This window comes from Thunnus thynnus, chromosome 13 (assembly GCF_963924715.1).
Source record: "Thunnus thynnus chromosome 13, fThuThy2.1, whole genome shotgun sequence".
Taxonomy (NCBI): Eukaryota; Metazoa; Chordata; class Actinopteri; order Scombriformes; family Scombridae; genus Thunnus; species Thunnus thynnus.
Genome location: NC_089529.1, coordinates 75,199 through 94,138, shown reverse-complemented (window position 1 = coordinate 94,138; position 18,940 = coordinate 75,199). Strand labels below are relative to the sequence as shown.

General features: G+C 39.8%; 1 protein-coding gene across 1 annotated transcript in view; it reads left to right on the top strand.

Moving 5' to 3' along the window:
• The window catches only part of sim2 (SIM bHLH transcription factor 2), an 83,595-nt gene extending 64,920 nt beyond the window's left edge, over positions 1-18,675 (top strand). Inside the window, exon 8 of the mRNA XM_067607169.1 lies at positions 18,524-18,675. Coding sequence (XP_067463270.1) covers positions 18,524-18,675 — 152 coding nt within the window. The remainder of the gene's footprint in view (positions 1-18,523) is intronic.
• Positions 18,676-18,940: the final 265 nt, after the last annotated feature.

Below are 18,940 nucleotides of genomic sequence, written 5' to 3'. Positions count from 1 at the left end.
ACAACAAACAACAACAAAGTCAAAGCCCCCACTTTTAAATTTGCGGTAGATAAATGAAATTTGGTAGGCAGATGTAACAACTCAAGACTTACAAAAAAGCCTCTTGGAGCCATACCCTACGACTAACAGGAAGTAAGCCATTTTGAATCAAATTTGCATTTTTTTTTTAACAAAGTTAAGTCATTGACAGGCTTTGTACTTTGACAAACTCCTCCTAGAGATTTAACCTGAGCAACTTCAAACTGGTAGATTATATCTAAGGACCTTTGCAATGCTAAATTGCGAAGCTTTTTATACTTCATGGAACGCCCTTGGCATTCTGGTGAATTTTTCCCAAAACATGTTTGGGGCATTAAACAGGAAGCTGTTGTAACTCCACTTTACATTATCCAATCTGTCCCAAAGTTTTCATGTTTGATAAGAGTCCGAGTATTTAGTCATAGTCATAATGCCACCTACAACAGGAAGTCAGCCTTATGTGACAAACATAATCCGATTCACATTAAATTTACATGGTGTGGTCTGCACAAGATATACAGCAACATGATGCATAGTTAGTGGGTGATCTCTAGTGCCACATAGTGGACACAGGAAGCAATAGTTACAGAAGTATTAAAGGAAAAACTGGTACAGGTCTGAATGCTCGACCACTACAGTGAGGGGTTCCGGTGGCTATGTTAAGCTTAACCTTTATCCTATGATGAAACATTTCTACCGTGATAGGAGTGGTCTTTTCCAGGATGACAATGCCCCTATTCATAGGACATGAGGGGTCACTGAATGCTTTGATGAGTATGAAAATGATGTGAATCATATGCTATGGCCTTCGCAGTTACCAGATCTCAACCTAATTGGACACCTATGGGAGATTTTGGACCGACACATTAAACAGCACTCTCCACCACCACCCTCAAAACACCAAATGAGGGAATATCTTTTGGAAGAATAGTGTTCATCCCTCCAGTAAAGAATTGCAAAGTTCTGTAGCAATTGGGCTTGGGTGTGGCCAGCAAGCTCCATAGAGCCCCCAGATGCAAGTTCATTTTGAAAACAAAGTCTTTTTGATGTGCTCTCATCATTCTCGACATAATACATATTTTCTCAAATTTTTTCGCCCAACAAGAAGTCAACCATTTTGGATTTTGTGTGTCAATTTTCATTTTAAAAACACATTTTGGAGGCCTTTAGGATGCAAGACAACTTACAAAACTTTGCACCTATGTTCAAAAAAGTATTACCATTAGCATCACAATTTGACTTGGCCGTGGTATGGTGGCTCAATAGCGGGGTGCTATTATATAAGTACCTTTAGCATTTTTGAGGTGCTAGGGATGCTCGAAAACTCACAAAACTTTGCATATGCATCCAAATTTGCTTACGCCTGGGACACACTGGATGCTTGAACCTCAGCAGCGCATGTGCGTTGCTGAACTGCTGCATCTCACGCGCTTGCAGCGTCCACACAGGAAGTGTGTCTGCTGCGGCGCTTCTGCTACTGGCAGCCCTATCTCTCTATCTTGTTCCCTGTCTATTTCTGCTGAGAACCACGTGCGTCACGCGGAGAAAATAGGCGAGACCTCGAATCTCTAGATGACACAGCAGCCTCGTGTGACACGCGCGTCTCACATGGGCTGTGTGGCTGCTCTAACCTGTTAACATGGGCACCGAATAAAAAGCAAGAGGTTCCGCGACTCACATGTGTGGTGGAAATCTGAAAATAAAAAGCTGACAAAGACCAAGTTGTCTTTTTATCCTTAAACAAACATCATCCGATTTACATGAAAATTACATGGTGTGGTCTACACCTGCATACAGCAACATGTTGTATAATTAGTGGGTGTTCTTTAGCACCATATAGTGGTTACAAGAAGTGATAGTCATCTCCTACGTGCAATGTCCAATATTCATGAAAATGTATATCCATGTCATTTACCCTCTGGTAAATGTATTGCTGCTTTAATATTTCATGAGGCCAAATGAGGCCTAAATGACACATAGTTCATCAAATTTATACACAATTTCTAATATGTCATCTCCGGCGCCACATACTCCACACAGGAAATGATATTTTACCCATTCACTAAGTGTCCAATAATCTTGACAATTCAGAGCCGTGTCAATAGACCTCTAATAGTGATACCATGGCTGCCGCTCTCTCTGAGGTGCGAGAGCCCGTTCTTCGCTGCTTGCAGCTTTGATTATTAGTATTATTATTGTAGTATGCCTTTGCATTTTTCAGGGGCTTGGGAAGCACATGCATCAGAAATGGCGAAATTTACGCCAAATTTATGTCAAGGCCCCCACCTTTAAATTTGATGTTGATACTTAAAAATTGGCAGTCAAATGTAACATCTCCAGACTTTGAAAAAAAGCCTCCTGGAGCCAAACTCTAAGTCCAAAAGGAAGTCAGCCATTTTGCATTTACTGTGCATTTTTTCTGTGAGGTTTGTTCATATAAGTGTTCAAAGTCAGATTCAACAAATTTTCTTAATCATTCTGCCTGAATTTTCTAGTAAATCGTTTGTTTTTCTTCATTTTCCTAAAATTGCCATATAAGGCTCCATGTTCCACTCTGTTTGTGGTTGAGTTTCATTCACAAAAACATTCCCAAAGAGTAAAAACACTGAAGAGCTTCAAGTCCTGCTTTCAGAAATCAGCGACAAAAGCATAACAAATTTAAGTGTCAGTAGAAGAGGACACCCAAAACAATTTAGAGATATTAGAGGAGAGAATATTATGTATGTATTTATTTATTGATTGGGACAGTGTACAGTTTTAAACATAAAAGATGCACTGCACCGGAGTTAGCTCAAAGCTAATTTACATCCGCAGTCCCCCACAGTCAAGACATACAACAGCACAACAACAAACAGTACAAAGCAAAAAACACACAGAACACACCATACAAAATACAAAGCTACACACAACAGCACATCACATACACCCACAATGTAAATTAGAAATTAATAATGTAAACTTGTCATATTAAAAGCGAGACTACCTGCGCTAATGAGAAGACATAAGATACAGATAATGTTACACTGTCAGCTGCAACACAAAATGATACTGGACAGATACCTGCAGAGAGACACAGAGGCAGCTGTCAGAGTGAGAGATGTTTCCAATAAATTACTGAGATGTAGTTGCTGCACCAAAATATGCCAATAAAAGTCATAAAATCTAAAAAGTCTCTCAGTAAATTGGCAGCCATGATGATGATATTTTGGCTAACAGAATATTAATTTTGCATTAAGTTAGTTTTAGTTATATATTTATTTTTTGTGATATTCAGTATCATATTTAAACTCCAAATTAATTCAGAATAGGACATTATAATTGTAAGTCAAACAAGTGTTTCTCCCTTGTGAAGAAAGGCAGAGATATTCTATTCATGACATATATGACAGGTCTGGACCACTCATAAATTTTGTTTGTAAGTAAGAGAAAATTCTATGCAAGAGAAAATTGATGAATGACACACATGTTCTTAAATTACTCATATGTGCATTTGAAGAATTAATCTGTTCGTACAAGTGGTTCTTGAATGAGGCCCATTGATAGGATTCACATAAGTAAAAAACTGGATGTGGCCTGTGGCCCACATTTGCCCACTGCACTGCGGATCAGCATGAGACTATAGCCCATTTTGCACAGCCTGTTCAAGGTGGGAATGTTGCACCATTATTCCATCTCCCCATTCTGTATAAGAGGTACAAACATGGAATCTTCTGAATCCTTCTGACGCCAAAGAAAGTCATCCATGTGGGTACATGGAACATCCGAACCATGTTCCAGGCTGGCAAGGCTGCCATTATTGCTAAGGAAATGGCACGCTACAATCTCTCAGTCCTGGTCCATGACTGCATGGAAACCCATCAGCTCTCGCCTCATCTCCGCAACCTTACAAACTAAGAACAGGAGAGTGAAAGCCCACATTATTCAGTGCTACGCACCCACCAACGATGCAGGCGGTGAGGTCAAGGCCAGGTTCTATGACAGCTTGAACCACCTACTTGGAAGTATTGGAGCCAGAGACCTCACTATCCTGATGGGGGACTTCAACACCAAGATTGGAGGTCAAAATGATGAAGCGGTGATGGGAAAACATAGAGTGGGAGACATGAATGAAAACGGAGAGATGTTTGCGGAGACCTGTGCTAACAATAACCTAATGATCAGAGGAAGTGTATTCCCCCATAAAACAATCCAAAAAACAACTTAGGTATCACCAGACCATGTCACAGAAAACCAAATGGAAGATGTCAGATCAAGAAGAGGAGCAGACGCAGCCTCAGACCACCACCTCCTAGTAGGGAAATTCAGGCTAAGGCTGAAGAGACACCATCAAGCCAAAAATCAGAGGACAAAATACAACACAGAGTACCTCACCAACTATGAAGTGGCAAAGAATTTCAAAGAGGTCCTCTCAAGAGAAAATGAAGAGCTATATCAGAAGAGGAGGGAGGGATGGACCATAAACAAAGAGTGGGAACACCTAAAAGCAGCTTGGAGCTCCACCTGTGAGGCGGCCCTAGGGAAGAGGACCCAAAAGCACAAAGAATGGATAACACCAGAAACCCTCAAAACAATCCAACAGAGGAGAGAGCTCAAACAAAAAGTGAGCACTTCAAGAACAAGATCCGAAAAGGCATCTGCCCAAAAGGAGTACAACAGATGCCACACCGAAGTGCGTAAGAACATCAGGAGAGACAAGAGATCACAGGTGGAGAGACTAGCCAAGGAAGCAGAACAGGCGGCAACTCAAAGGAACATGAAGGAACTATACAACATCACAAGGAAACTATCTGGGACATATTCACATACCAATAAACCAATTTTAGACAAAAGCAGCCAACTGATCTCAACTCAGGAAGCACAGCTTGACAGATGAGCACAATATTTTGAAGATGGCCTGAACAGGCCAGCGTCGACAGACCAACCATATATCCCAAAGGCCACGATACCCCTGCAAATCAAGTGTGACAGACCAACAAAAGCGGAAATCAGGGCAGCAATCAATTAACTAAAATCTGGCAAAGCTGCTGGACCCGTCAATATCCCACCTGAAGCCCTGAAAATAGATGCCACCCTGTCGACAGACATGCTCTACAGTCTCTTTGGGAGAATTTGGGAAGAGGAAAGGACACCATCAGAATGGGCAGAGGGGCACATTGCGAAACTGCCAAAGAAAAGTGACCGCAGCAAGTGCAACAATTATCAAGGGAGCACCCTACTTTCTGTACCCAGCAAAATCTTAAACCGGGTCATTCTCAACCATATCCAGGAAGCTGTGGACAAGAGGCTCTGGGACCAGCAAGCAGGATTCAGGAAAGATCGTTCATGCACAGACCACATAGTAATATTACGCATCATCATCGAACAGTCTATCGAATGGAACACGTCCCTATACATAAACTTCATCAACTTAGAAAAAGCATTTGACAGTTTAGACAGGACATCACTATGGTGCCTTATGGACTAGTATGGGATTCCCACAAAAATCACAAACCTTATCAAAGCATCATATGATACGATACGATACGATAAACTTTATTGTCCCGCTCAGGGAAATTTGTCTTGGACCCTGTAGCTGCACCATGAATGCCTTGACGGCCACAATGACACAAACAATACAACCTCAGCCATACCAACACCAACAATTACATAACATGACAATATTGCACATAACCCGTAACATAACACATACATATTGCCATATTGCACACATCCCATAACATAATACATACATACACTTCATAAAAAAATCATGCTAAAAGATCACCATAGTGAAAGCACTGTAAAAATTATTAAAAATTATTGCACAAACTTCGACCTCAAGCAGCATTGTTAAGAAATGTAATGGATGTTGGAACAAATGAATTCTTAAAATGATTGAGTTTGCAGTGAGGGACTATCATCTGCCCAAGGGTAGGAGGCCATACTCTGAATGAAGGATGTGAGAGTGGTCAATTACTATCCTCTGGGCTTGCCTAAAAACAGTTAGTTGGTAAGTGGACTGCAGGGTCTGGTAATCGCTTTTTCCAATTACCTTCATGGCTGTGTGTATCAGACGAGCAAGTTTAGTTTTTAGTTTTGCCGTGAGGTTGCCATACCAGGATGACATCCCATATCTGACTAAACTCTCTAGCACTGCCTGGTAGAATAAAAACATGATGCTTTTGTCCACCCCATATACTCTTAGTCTGCGTAGAAAATACAATCTCTGCTGTAGACGAGAACACAAGCTTTCAACATGCACAGACCAACTAAAAGTGTCATCTAAGTGAACTCCAAGATATTTATATGAGCTGACCTGCTCAATAGGTGAGTCTTGTATGACAACAGGACTATGGTCCCCTACTGATCACACCGTTGCACAAAGTTTTCAATTTCAGAAAAATAGACTGAGGATGGCGGTATCGTCAGAAAACTTAAAAACAAGGTTCCGTGGGTGGCTGTTTGTACAGTCATTAGTATAGAATGTAAAAAGGAAAGGAAATGTAATTGTATCTCACCTGCTGACTTCGATTAGTTAAAAAGGAAAAATACCACTTGATTAAAAAAGGGTTAACACTCATCTGCCTCAGTTTAGAGATGAGCAGATGGGGTTGCAGTGTGTTAAAAGCTGAGCTAAAATCAATAAATAAAATCTGTGCATATGCTTTTGGGCATTCCAAGTGCTTGACGGTGAAGTGGGTGATGCTGTTGATGGCATCGTCAGTACCTCTCCTCTGCCTATAAGCAAACTGATATGGATCAAGTGCCAAGTTGACCTCTGCCTTAAGCACAGATAACATGTATTTCTCAAAACTTTTCATTACAATCAAAGTCAGGGCCACAGGTCTGAAATCATTATTATCAGCTGGACATGGTTTTTTAGCTTCAAGAACTATGGTGGATTTTTTCCACAGAGCAGGAACAGTGTGTGCGTTCACAGACCGCTGGAAGATGGGGCACCAAGCTGGAGTGAGCTCTTCTGCACATGCCTTTAAGAGCAGTGCAGAAATGCCATCCAGGCCAGTGGATTTTTTAGTGCACACATGTTTGAAAATAGACTGAATCCTGAGTGGATCAATTATAATCCTACTGCTAACATCAGTTAAGCTAGTTCCCATGACATTATTAGATTGAACAGTGAAGTCATAGTTTTCAAACCTGAGAAAAAAGTCATTTAGTTAATTTGCCCTCCCCAGATCATCATCAGTACTGAGGCGTTTCTTGGTGGTGTTCATATTTGTAATAGCTTTCATAGAGTCCCACAGCTTTTTTGAATCCATTGACATTAAAGTCTGCTCTATGGTGTCCTTGTGATGCTTTCTGGCTTCCAGGAACAGGAACAGGAACACTCTTTGCACCATTTTCAGTCCTGCTCTGTCATTATTTTTAAAAGCTAGCTTTTTCCTGTTAATACAATCCTTTACACTCTTGGTTATGTAGGGCTTATTGTTGGGATACACAATAATGTCCTTTTTGGTAACCACATTGTCTGCACGGAAATGTATGTAGTCTGTTATTGCTTCAGTAGCCTCATCAATCTCCAAATCAGAGAATATGTCCCGGTCTGTGCAAAGGAATGATCCTTTGTGTGTTTCTATGCTGTCCTTGTCCCACACTGTCACTGTCTTAGTTTGTGGTTTACTCCTTTTAAAAACAGTCTTGTAAATCTGGATTAACTAGACAGTATTATGGTCAGAGTTTGACAGTGGGGGCAGTGGTTTTGCAGTGTATGCATTTTTTATGTTTCCATAACATTTATCTAAGACTCTGTTCTGTCATGTGGCGCATGTCACATATTGTTCAAATCCAAGGAGAAATAGTTCCAACTTGCAGTTGTTGAAATCCCTGAGAATCACAATCGGGGCTCCAAGTGTATGTTGCAGTTGTTGGTGGACACAGTCTGCTATTCTTGTAGCAGCTCTCGCTGCGTTTCCACTGGGGGGGACATACACAGCACATATTAAAACATTTCTGAACTCCCTCTGTAAGTAGTGGGGTCTCAGAGACAGGCACAGCTGTGCATACAGTCTCTCTCACAGTGTAATTTCTACACCAGCTGTCATTCACAAACAGACAGACCCCGCCCCCCCGGTTCTTCCCTGACAGCTCTGTTCTGTCTGCTCGGATGAGAGAGAACTCCTCATATTCAAGGTCAGGACAGGTGTAAAACGGGGATTGCTCCTCTCTCCATTCCTGTTCCTCCTGGCAACTGACTGGATAATGAATGGAAACTACGGAAAGGAGGAAAAATGGGATCCAGTGGACACTGTGGGAACAGCTGGATGACCTTGATTTTGCAGATGACAAGAAAAGACAGACGCATCAAATCTTGGACTGACACCCAATACAGCTAAGACACAGATCATGAAGATCCATTCCAAATCCAGCAACCCCATCCTCATGAACAACAATAGCCTGGAAGAGGTGGAGGCGTTCACATACTTGGGCGGTGTTGTGGACATCACCGGAGGGACAGAGGCCGATAAAAAAAAAGCCGGATCAATAAGGCAAGGGTGGTGTTTAACATGCTCAGAAAGATCTGGAGCTCAAAAAACATCTCAACAAACACCAACCTGAGAATCTTTAACACCAACATCAAGCAGGTGTTGCTGTATGGATCTGAAACATGGAGGACAACCAAACAAACAACAGACAGACTACAGACATTCATTAACACCTGCCTAAGAAGTATATTCAAAATCTGGTGGAGAGACAAAGTAAGAAATGTGGATCTGTGGAGGAGAGCAGGCCAGGATCCCATTACCTTACAAATTCTGAGGAGAAAGTTGAGTTGGATTGGGCATACCCTCGGGAAACCTGCCACAAACATCACCCGACAAGCCTTGAAATGGAACCCACAGGGAACAAGAAAAAGAGGTCGACCCAGGAATAGCTGGGGGAGAGATTCCCAGGCAGAAATAACTAGAAGTGGGCTCAACTGGGGAGATCTAGAGGGAATCACTAGTAATCAAATGAAATGGAGGTCGTTCGTTGATGGCCTATGCTCCTTGGAGGAGCAAAGGGCCCAAGTAAGTAAGTAAGAAGTTAATGACTTTTTTTCAAAAAAGCACCTAGTGACAAACTGGCGACTTTTTGGACAAACCTTAGCTACTTTCCATAGAACATAGTACTTCCCCGCGAGCAAGAGGCATACCTCTCTCTGCGTCTACTCTGTTCAGTGAGTAACAGAGAGGCAGAGCAGCACATTCAGTCTGCACAGCTGCTGACATAGATGTGAATGACCTGTGCATGTGCAAACAGTGTTGCCAAGGACCAATCACTAATCTGCATTTTTTGCGTCTCCTTTGTTTTAATTTAAACAATCCAGTTTGATCATTTTGACCATTACCACTGTCTTATCACTCAGTACCACAAAAGAATTCAGTTCATTTCCATTTCTGAACTCTCTGAATTCAGATCATTTATTTAGACAAGTCTGTACATTGTACTTTATTCAAACACATAATAATAAGCTTTAAACTTTATTTAACTTATGTACACATAATACAAACATAAATACAAATACACTTAGCCATGGACATTCCACACACATTCAATAAAAATAGCTAACATGTCACACTCTGAAATATACACCCAAAAGTATAGAAAAGAATTGGAGTTAATCCCTGAATTCAAGGGATGGCTGAATCCCTATGTGGGCAATAACACAAGGGCTTCCTGTCTTTACTGCAAGATAGGCTTCTGTGCCATGTTATCTGACATTAAGAGGCTTGTGTCAACTCAGAAGCACACTGAAAAGTCCAAGCCATATAACCAAGCAAAGCAATCTACATTGCCATTTTCTACAAAAAACACTCTCTGAGACAGGCATAGGCAACAATGGCAATGCTATTGCAGAGCATTGCTCCATTTCTCTCGTGTGACCACATTGGTCAGGCAGGTGAGGCTGCTTTTCTGGATTCCAGTGTAGCCAAAAATGTTTGGATGCACTGTCTGAAGTGTACCAATATGATCAATGTTGTGTTGGCACCATATTTTCTTAAAAGAGTTGTGGCTGATATTGGTGACAGCAAATACTGTCTCCTTGCTGAAAGCACCAATGTAAATGTCTCAGAGTACAGTATTTTAGTGAGGACAAGGGAAATGTGGCAGCCCTTTACCTAGGTATTCTTGAGCTGGAGGGAAGGGATGCTAGATCAATAGCCAGAGCAGTTTTAGCTTTTGTTGGGAAGTGTGGCCTCGAGAGGGAGAACCTGCTTTGGCATTGGCACAGATAATGCATCTGTGACGACAGGGGTATACAATGGTGGGCAACAAATTCAGAGGGAGGAGTGTGACTTAAAACATCTGGTCCTCATCCACTGTGTGTGTCACTCACTACAGTTAGCTGTAAGCTATGCCTCCAAAACTACATTTCCATGTAGTGTGGAATTCCTTGCTAGAGAAACCTATAATTGGTTCTCTATTTCACCAAAGCACAGAGAGGCATACAAGGTCTATGAGACTATAAACTGGAGAGAAGCCCTTACTGATAACTAAGGTCTGTGCCACACGCTTTCCATAGAGCCTGCCGTGTTCAGAATCCTGGATCAGTTAGAGGAATTAAAATTGCATTTCAGCTTCACCATGGCAAGTTAACACTGCTACATTGCAGATGTTCTACATCCCATGTACAGTGACCCACAGGACCTCCTGTACCTCACTTTTTAAAAATCGATAATAACACATATAGTGAGGTGCAGACTGCTAAAATGGCTTTTGAGGGGGAACAGACAGATCTGCTCGAGCTGCTTGCTTATGAAGCCTGTCTGCAGCAGAGTCATCATCCCAATGGCAAAAGTTGACGAGCTCAAAGAGTCAACAGACGGACACATCTCTCCCAAGCCATTCCATGGTCATACATTTTAGTCCAACACAGTACAGCTGAACCTCTGTCCTGAGGAGGATTGTGTGCGAAGGAGATGTGTTAAGTTTGAGTCCGATAGGACATAGATGCCAACAGGCAGTGCACCAAGGCAATGCATAGAGTGCAAAGATTACATAGAAGCAAGGTTTTTTTTTTTTTTTTGTCTTTTTGTGTTTTCTCTACCTAGTCCATCAAAAGCAGAGGTGTTCGCGAAAGAGCCGGGTCTTTAGTCTATTCTTAAAGATTGAGAGGGACTCTGCAGATCAAACAGAGTTTGGTAACGAGTTCCACCACCGGGGAACTACAGAAGAGAAGAGTCTAGCTAGCCACTTAGGGCCCTGTTGTGGTGGTGGTACCAGGTGCCTTTCATTTGTAGACCTCGATGAGGAAGTTCAGGTAGGCAGGAGTTGTTTTAGTTGCTGTTTTGTAAGCAAGTGTCAGGGTTTTGAATTTGATGTGGGCAGCAACTGGAAGCTAGTGGAGGGATATCAATAGCGAGGTGACATTTGCTGTTTTGGGCTGGTTGAAGACCAGATGCGCCGCTGCGTTCTGGATCATCTGCAGAGGTTTGAGGATACATGCGGGGAGGTTGTTTCACCTTCAGATATGGGAAGAAACAACAAACACCATGGCATTCTGGGCTGAGGTGAAGAAACACAGGGATGCAGCAGGCATAAACCCACATGAAAACTTGGCCTCTGCTGCAGTTGTTGTCCTCTTTCTCCCACACTCAAATGTTGAGGAGGAGAGACTGTTCAGTCAAATGGGTGTCATTAAAAACACACTCAGGAATCGTACAGACAAGTGACAAATTAAAGGAAAAATTTGTCACCCGTCTGTGTGTCCCTTCATACCTTCAGCTCTATTCTATATATTACATATGATTTTAGGCTGGCTGGAGATGCATGCTATGAGCACAAACTGCAAGATAAGGTGCTGCAGCTCTTTTGCACTTCAGCTGCCTATTCATTTAAGTCATGTTTCGCAGCTGGTTCTAGCTCATCCTCTGCACCAAACATTGCCCCACAGGGGGAGAACTCTGAGGGTATAGATCTTGTGGATGATGATTAATTTTTTCTCAGCACCCTCATGGAGTAATCTGAAATCAGATCAGAATCACAACAGGTTTACATTATTTTTTAATAGTTTTTTTCTACATACAATGAATTTGCTTTGGTGTCGTGAAGTAGGCTTTTAACAGATAAAATAAAAGTACCACAAAAATGTACGCTACCCTCTGTTTCTTAAGGTTGGTGTAGAGATTAGATTAGCTCAACAGTTAGGGTAAGAGTAAATGTCCATCCTTTTGTATCTTTTCAGCTTGCTATGTATATATTTGTCTGACAAATTACCACATATAAATGTAGGCCCTATACTTCATTAACTCAGTTCTGCTAAATTATAATAGTATTTGCACGTTATTTGCACACAGTTTGACTTTAATCCATTAATCAATATACACATACTGTTGTTCTTTTGTAAATATGGACATAGTTCATGTGTATGGCTCTTATCCTGATTGGCAGTACACCATCTGGTCTTTACATACTGTTATTTGTCTGTTAAGCCACTAAATAGTTGTTGAAAATCTTTTTGTATCTTTTTAATTTGCTATGTACATATTTGTGACACTCACGTCTGGCCAATAATCACATATAAATGTATAGTTCATTAGCTCCATTCTGTTAAATTGTCATATTATATTATAGTATCTATGCATAGTTTAACTCCATTTTGTGACAATTTCAATCAGTATGTTAATCAATATGCACATACATTTGTTCTTTTGAAAATATGCACATAGTTTTTTGTAAATATGCACAAAGTTTGTTTGTATGGTTTTATCCTGAGTATCCTGAGTAATAGTATACTGTATACTATTCTGTATATTATTTCATATTCGTCCCATTGTCTGACAACCTTCTGACAACAGACACATAAAAATATGTAACTGAGAACAGCTTTGTTGGGAATTCAGCTGTATTAAAATACAATATATGAAAGCACAGAGAGTAGGAGAGAAGCAACCGGAAAGGGCTGACATCATCTGACACTTCATCACATCACAAATATGTTAATTAGTGCATGATGTCATCTAGCAACATTTAGCGACTCTTCAAGCAGGCTTTACTACTTTCCATTGAAAGTAGTTGGCAACACTGAAGGGGGGGGTTGTTCCGCCATTAAGCTGGCAGTGGAGGTAGTCACATTGGAGGTAGTCACATTGGATCAATATTTGTGTAAAAGGGACAGCCTAAATGGCGGGAATACACACACTAAACATTGACACAGTTTCATGTCTCGCCTCTGATTCCAGAACGCCGGCATGCTATCTAAAATTTGGTAAATGTGGTAGAATTGTCATCGTATGAACCTCTTCTGTAATGTCATTCCAGGCTCAGGTGAGACTTCACTACTGAGGCCTTCCAAAGTGTAATTCCCCATAAAAAACATGGTAGATGCAATTACTGGGAATAGTTAAAGAAGCGGTGACTATAGCAATGTAATAAAATTATGGAGAAGTATTTTCAGTTATCAAAATAACACACATCATAATCGAAAAGATGAATTCCAATAAATACAACTACAGCAACAACTAAAAAATACCCAAATAAACATGTTTTTTTTACTTTCCAAATGTCACAATACATTTATCACATTTATCAGGCTACATGAAAACTCGGAGTGGTGATTTTAAAAAATAAGAATAATTTTAAAAAATAAAAATTAAATGTCAGTAACTATGGCCAGATCACCTAGAAATTAATGCAAAGTGTGCTATGAAAGTTTAATTCAAGAATTACACAATTATAGTGAGCAGGCCACTTTCTTTGTAACTTGATTGGATTGATTTTGGTTTCTTCTGGTCATGCTGTAAAGTAATATTAGTCCTGTGATCACTACACAGTTTGTTAAATAGATGCTTCTCCTTCACTCAACACTATTCACCTGCAATTGTACATAATAAAACACGAGAATATATTGTAACACTGATTGTGCCATGTTTTACAGTTTTTCTGAGTGACCTGATGACACTCGTGTTTGATGAGATGTTCCTGGACCCACCAGATTCTCCTCATAGTATGCAAGACCATCAGAGGAGGAGGTCATCGCTGGACGTGTGTTGTGTTTCAGTCAAGCGATGGCAACATTAGAAAAGTCTGTTTCTCCATATGAGACACATCAGGATGACAAAAACCTTCTTAACCTTCTTCCATTTAATTTGCTTTAAATAATGCTCTTTTATTTTTAAAGCATTTGCGGTACTGTGTAATTTTAAAATGTAGTAGTAAGTTAAGTAGTAGGGGTCCTGTGGTATTAGTGGAAAATATTGTTTTCTTTCACAGTGGTTTTATTTAATTACACTGTTTAAACAGATGATATGAAAAATAGATCAGTGTCAAAAGATCAATGTTATGTACTGTGTTTTGAAAGGGTGTGTACACATAATATGGGGCTTTGACAAGTAAAACATAAATTTCAAGTTACTCTGTGAAACATGGACACAGTGTAATCCTCACAGGATGCAAACAATTCACTCTCAGAAACTCTAATGTTGATATACTACAAACTTAAGTCTATTCCATGCTGGCCAAGTTAGTCTTGAAAATTTCTGCCTCAGTATGATAAGTGTCAATAACGTACTCCATTGTGTACATTCAGAATAACATGGGGATTTACATAGTGACCACAGTACTTGTGATACTAGTAGTTTCATTACTTTTGTATGTTTAGTGCTTTTTTAGCAGAGATATTCTAGAAATGGTTTGCGTCTTTTACTGTAACATATTATGCTTTCCACCCCAGTATCAAGATAGTCACCTCACATGTCTGCATTACATCCTGTATTTTGGGAATGGCAATATTACTGCTAACATGTTACCTCTGGTATCTCCTCGTAATAAATGCTCTCTACTTCACTGGGCTCTGTAGGTAATTTCTAACAAACTTGCTTGTAAGAAGAAATGTAAAACAAAAAAAAAGTTTATGCTTACAATTAAGCCGACGCATGAATAATAACACAACATTAGAAGATGTAGAGATATAAATAGCAATATTTACCTGAAGAAAACATAAGAGAAACATGTGATCTTGATTGCCAATATTGTTCATTTCTCACATATCATGGCTCAGATTCCCAAGTAACACTTTAGATTATAGTCCGTAACATACAGCATAATTATTCCAGTTACAGTGTAATCTTTTGTACTAATGGTGTACCAATACAGTACGTACCAATACATATATGTATTGGTACAGGGGAACAAGATGTGAAGTTATGAAATAAGGGGGCAACAATTTAGGAACTTATAAAGAACCTATACTGTAGTTACTTTAAACTACAGGATACCTATTTTATTATTACTGAGTATGTACAACATACTGAGCGATAATCTGGAAAATCGGGAAGACGTTAGAGAGAATTAATACTGTAATTACTGTACAACTACTAGGTACCTATTCTGTTATTACAGGGTATAGTGTGATCATAAAACTGAGCAAAAATTTGGATGTTTCAGGGAAAAGATGGGATTCTGCAGCACTTAATAAATCTAATATGATTTTATTTCAAAATGACCTTATTACCAACAAACAGGCAAACTACAGTGTTCCTTTTTCATTTTGGGGTACTTAAATAACTAAGATGTTCATCTGTGCATTTACTTCAGAACAAAGGTCCAGAGGACAGTATATTGTCATGGATGCTGTCGGCCTCTAAGGACTGTCTCAGCTGTCATTCACCTCTCCAGCAAACTTCATTACTGGACACTCGTTCATGGCATTTCGGCTCCTCAAGGTGCAGGCTTACCCCTTTTTCAGCTCTGCACGGTCTCCTTTCATCCCAGGAAATAAATATATAGCTATAGCTAATATAAATATAGCTAAAGATAAAACATGAGGTATGAATCATATATATGGTTTTTATGCTCTTGTGTTTGCAAATTGTGTAGTTAAATTAGTTTGTTCTTCCATGTTTTGAGGCAAGCAAAATTTAAATAAACTGTTCTCACATTGTCTTCTGTAGTTATAGCTATGTTGGTTGTTCCCCCCTTGTTACATGTAGTTACAGGGTAATTACAGGGTATGTGGACTTTCATCTAAAGCACTGTTAGTTCCCCCCTTGTTATATGTAGTTACAGGGTAACTACAGGGTATGTGGGCTGTAATCTAAAGCACTGTTAGTTCCTCCCTTGCTACATGTAGTTACAGGGTAACTACAGGGTATGCGGGCTGTAATCTAAAGCATGGTTAGTTCCCCCCTTGTTACATGTAGTTACAGGGTAAGTACGGGGTATGCTGGCTGTAACCTAAGTGTACATTGTATGTCTGCTATCATATTAAAACCAAAATCTTACATCCTTAACTTAAAACCTTTATTTAACATGCTTCTTATTTAAAATAAATTAGAAACCTTTTAGGAAAGGTTTTTAGCAAATAGCATTAAATTCTTTATTTCTTTGTGTTTCTTGCATTGCTTCTTCATTGCATTGCTTCTTCATTTTATTCTTCTTTTTCATCTTCCTTCTTATCATCCTCCTTATGAAGATGACAGGGTTGAGGTTGAGACAAGAGGAAAGAAGCTGGTGCATGGACAGTGGCCATATGTTGACCCTATAGAGAAAAACTGTAATGACAGTCTCTTGACCATAATTTATGGTGTGAGATATCTGGATTTCTGACAGTTATGATGTCTCCCACTTAATGAGAAGTCATAAGAATCAAACTGTTGGCCACACAACTGCAAAGTAATCATGGTTTGCCTTCTAGATGTGAATAAATGCAATATTAATGGGCTACATGAGGCTATACAGGAAATATAATTTCCTGTAATTGCTAGTTGCTTGCAAAGTCATCAGTCATCATAAGTTAATATAAGCTCCAATGAGGATGTGCTGAAAATTTAGCCAGTGCAGCAGCAGATTAGCTTGGTGTAGGTTGCTATGTGAATAAAATCACCTGAACATGTTTCAGCTTCTGTAAAACACAAACCCACAAGTGTTATACCGCATTACATTGAATTTAATTATATTACTATTAGAGCAATCGTTAATATTAGCTTGTAAAATCTGCACAGTACTGCTTTGCTCTTTCAGCTTGCCGCACAGCGTTAGCTTGGATGTGAACGTCCAGTAGCTAACAAATGATTATCAAGCTAACATTCCCAACAGCATCTTTCTTTTGTTCAGTTAATGCTACATTTGACATGAGCGACAAACCAGACAGCTCTGTGCCAATAATTATATTCAGATTATTACCCATAGTATGTTTGCTTTAAAGTAGATTAGCAAAAAACATCCCACTGGCGTACACCTGAAGGGTGGTCGAGTGGAGAGTCTTTTCCATTTCTTTATAGAAGCACTTTGTTGCCCCCTGCTATGATCTGATATGAATGAAGCATACCCATTCAACTTTGATGACGCTGATATGAAAGGTTATAAGTCAGAACTGTAATAAAAAGTAACTTCGTACCCTTGCATTATTATTGTCTTTACGGAAGTCAGTTTGACATAAAATCACATCAGATTTATTATGTGTTGCAGAAGTCATCAATATCTTCCTTGAAACGTCCAGACTTTTGTTTAGTTTTATGGTCATATTGTACCCTGTAATAATAAAACAGGTACCCCATAGTTAAAAAATAACTACAGTATTAATTCTCTCTAAATTCCTCCCAAACTTCCAGATTATTGCTCAGTAGGTTGTAGATACTCTGTAATAATAAAATAGGTACCCAGTATTTAAAAATAACTAGAGCATAAGTTCCTTATAAGTTCCTAAATTGTTCCCCCCCTTTTCCATAACTTCACATCCTGTTCCCCTGTCCCTGCCTACATATATGTATTGGTACGTACTGTACTGGTACACCATTAGCACAAAAGATTACACTGTAACTACGGAGTAATGTTGTGGGCTGTAATCTAAAGCGTTACCCATTTCCGCTGAAACATGTATGATTGTGAAGTTTTTTGTGTATAAGCAGTTGTTGTGGTACTCAAGGAAGACGTGCAGCTAAACTTGGTCACAGTGTTTTCTTCAGGCAGAAGATCCAAAACACCTCTCTTGGTGTTTGGAGATGTTTGGAGGTCTGTTTAAACTGTCCAATCAAGTAGAGTGGGAGGGAGGTCTTAATAAGATGGTTGCTAAAACTGAGTGAGGGTGAGGGAAATAGGTGCTGCAACAATGGACAGTATGAGAGAAACTATGTGTTTTTGAACATTAAAGCATGTAAACATTTTCTAGTAGATGCACAAATAAAAATATGAACACGGAGATGTCCATAATATGTCCCCTTTAGCATATAGGTCAACTGTTTTGAGATGAAATGAAGACAACGGCTCATGGAAAGGATATGACCATAAATTTTTCCCGGTGGAAATGATTAATGGAGGAGAAAGATGTAAAAATTACCAAGATGGTGCTGTTATCATGGCACATGTCAATGACTGCAGTGTTTCATATTTAAAGCACAATGACTCTTGTGGATGCATTGCATTGTTGTCTATTAAGGTTACCGTCAGTTGAGATACTTCAACTATTTCAATGACTGATCCACAATATTGGTTATAAAAACAAGGCCCTTCCTGTGTTTCTCTGATGAGCTGATGCCAGATTTTACTATTTTTCTTTCTTTGATCCTGATTGTTGTGTTCCCTATAGTACTGGTGAAGGGGCAGGTCACCACTAAGTACTACCGCATGTTGTCAAAACATGGAGGTTGGGTGTGGGTGCAGAGCTACGCCACCATTGTCCACAACAGCCGCTCCTCCAGACCTCACTGTATTGTCAGTGTGAACTACGTCCTCACGTGAGTAAGCACCCTCTTTCTGTAATTCTCCATGTAAAACCCAACAGTTAAACCAGTACTTTTTCTACCTGTGACAGATCTGAGGACAGTAGTTGTGTTGTTTTCTGCCCTCCCAGTGACCCACAAGACACAAAAACTGACCTTTATGTGTCTTTAGTGGTATGTAGGTAATGTGGCATGCCAACACACTTATAGTACTAAATCCAAAAGGCAGCATCCAGAAAAACAAAAATGAAAATGAATAACAAGCCTGTAACTTCACCCATAGG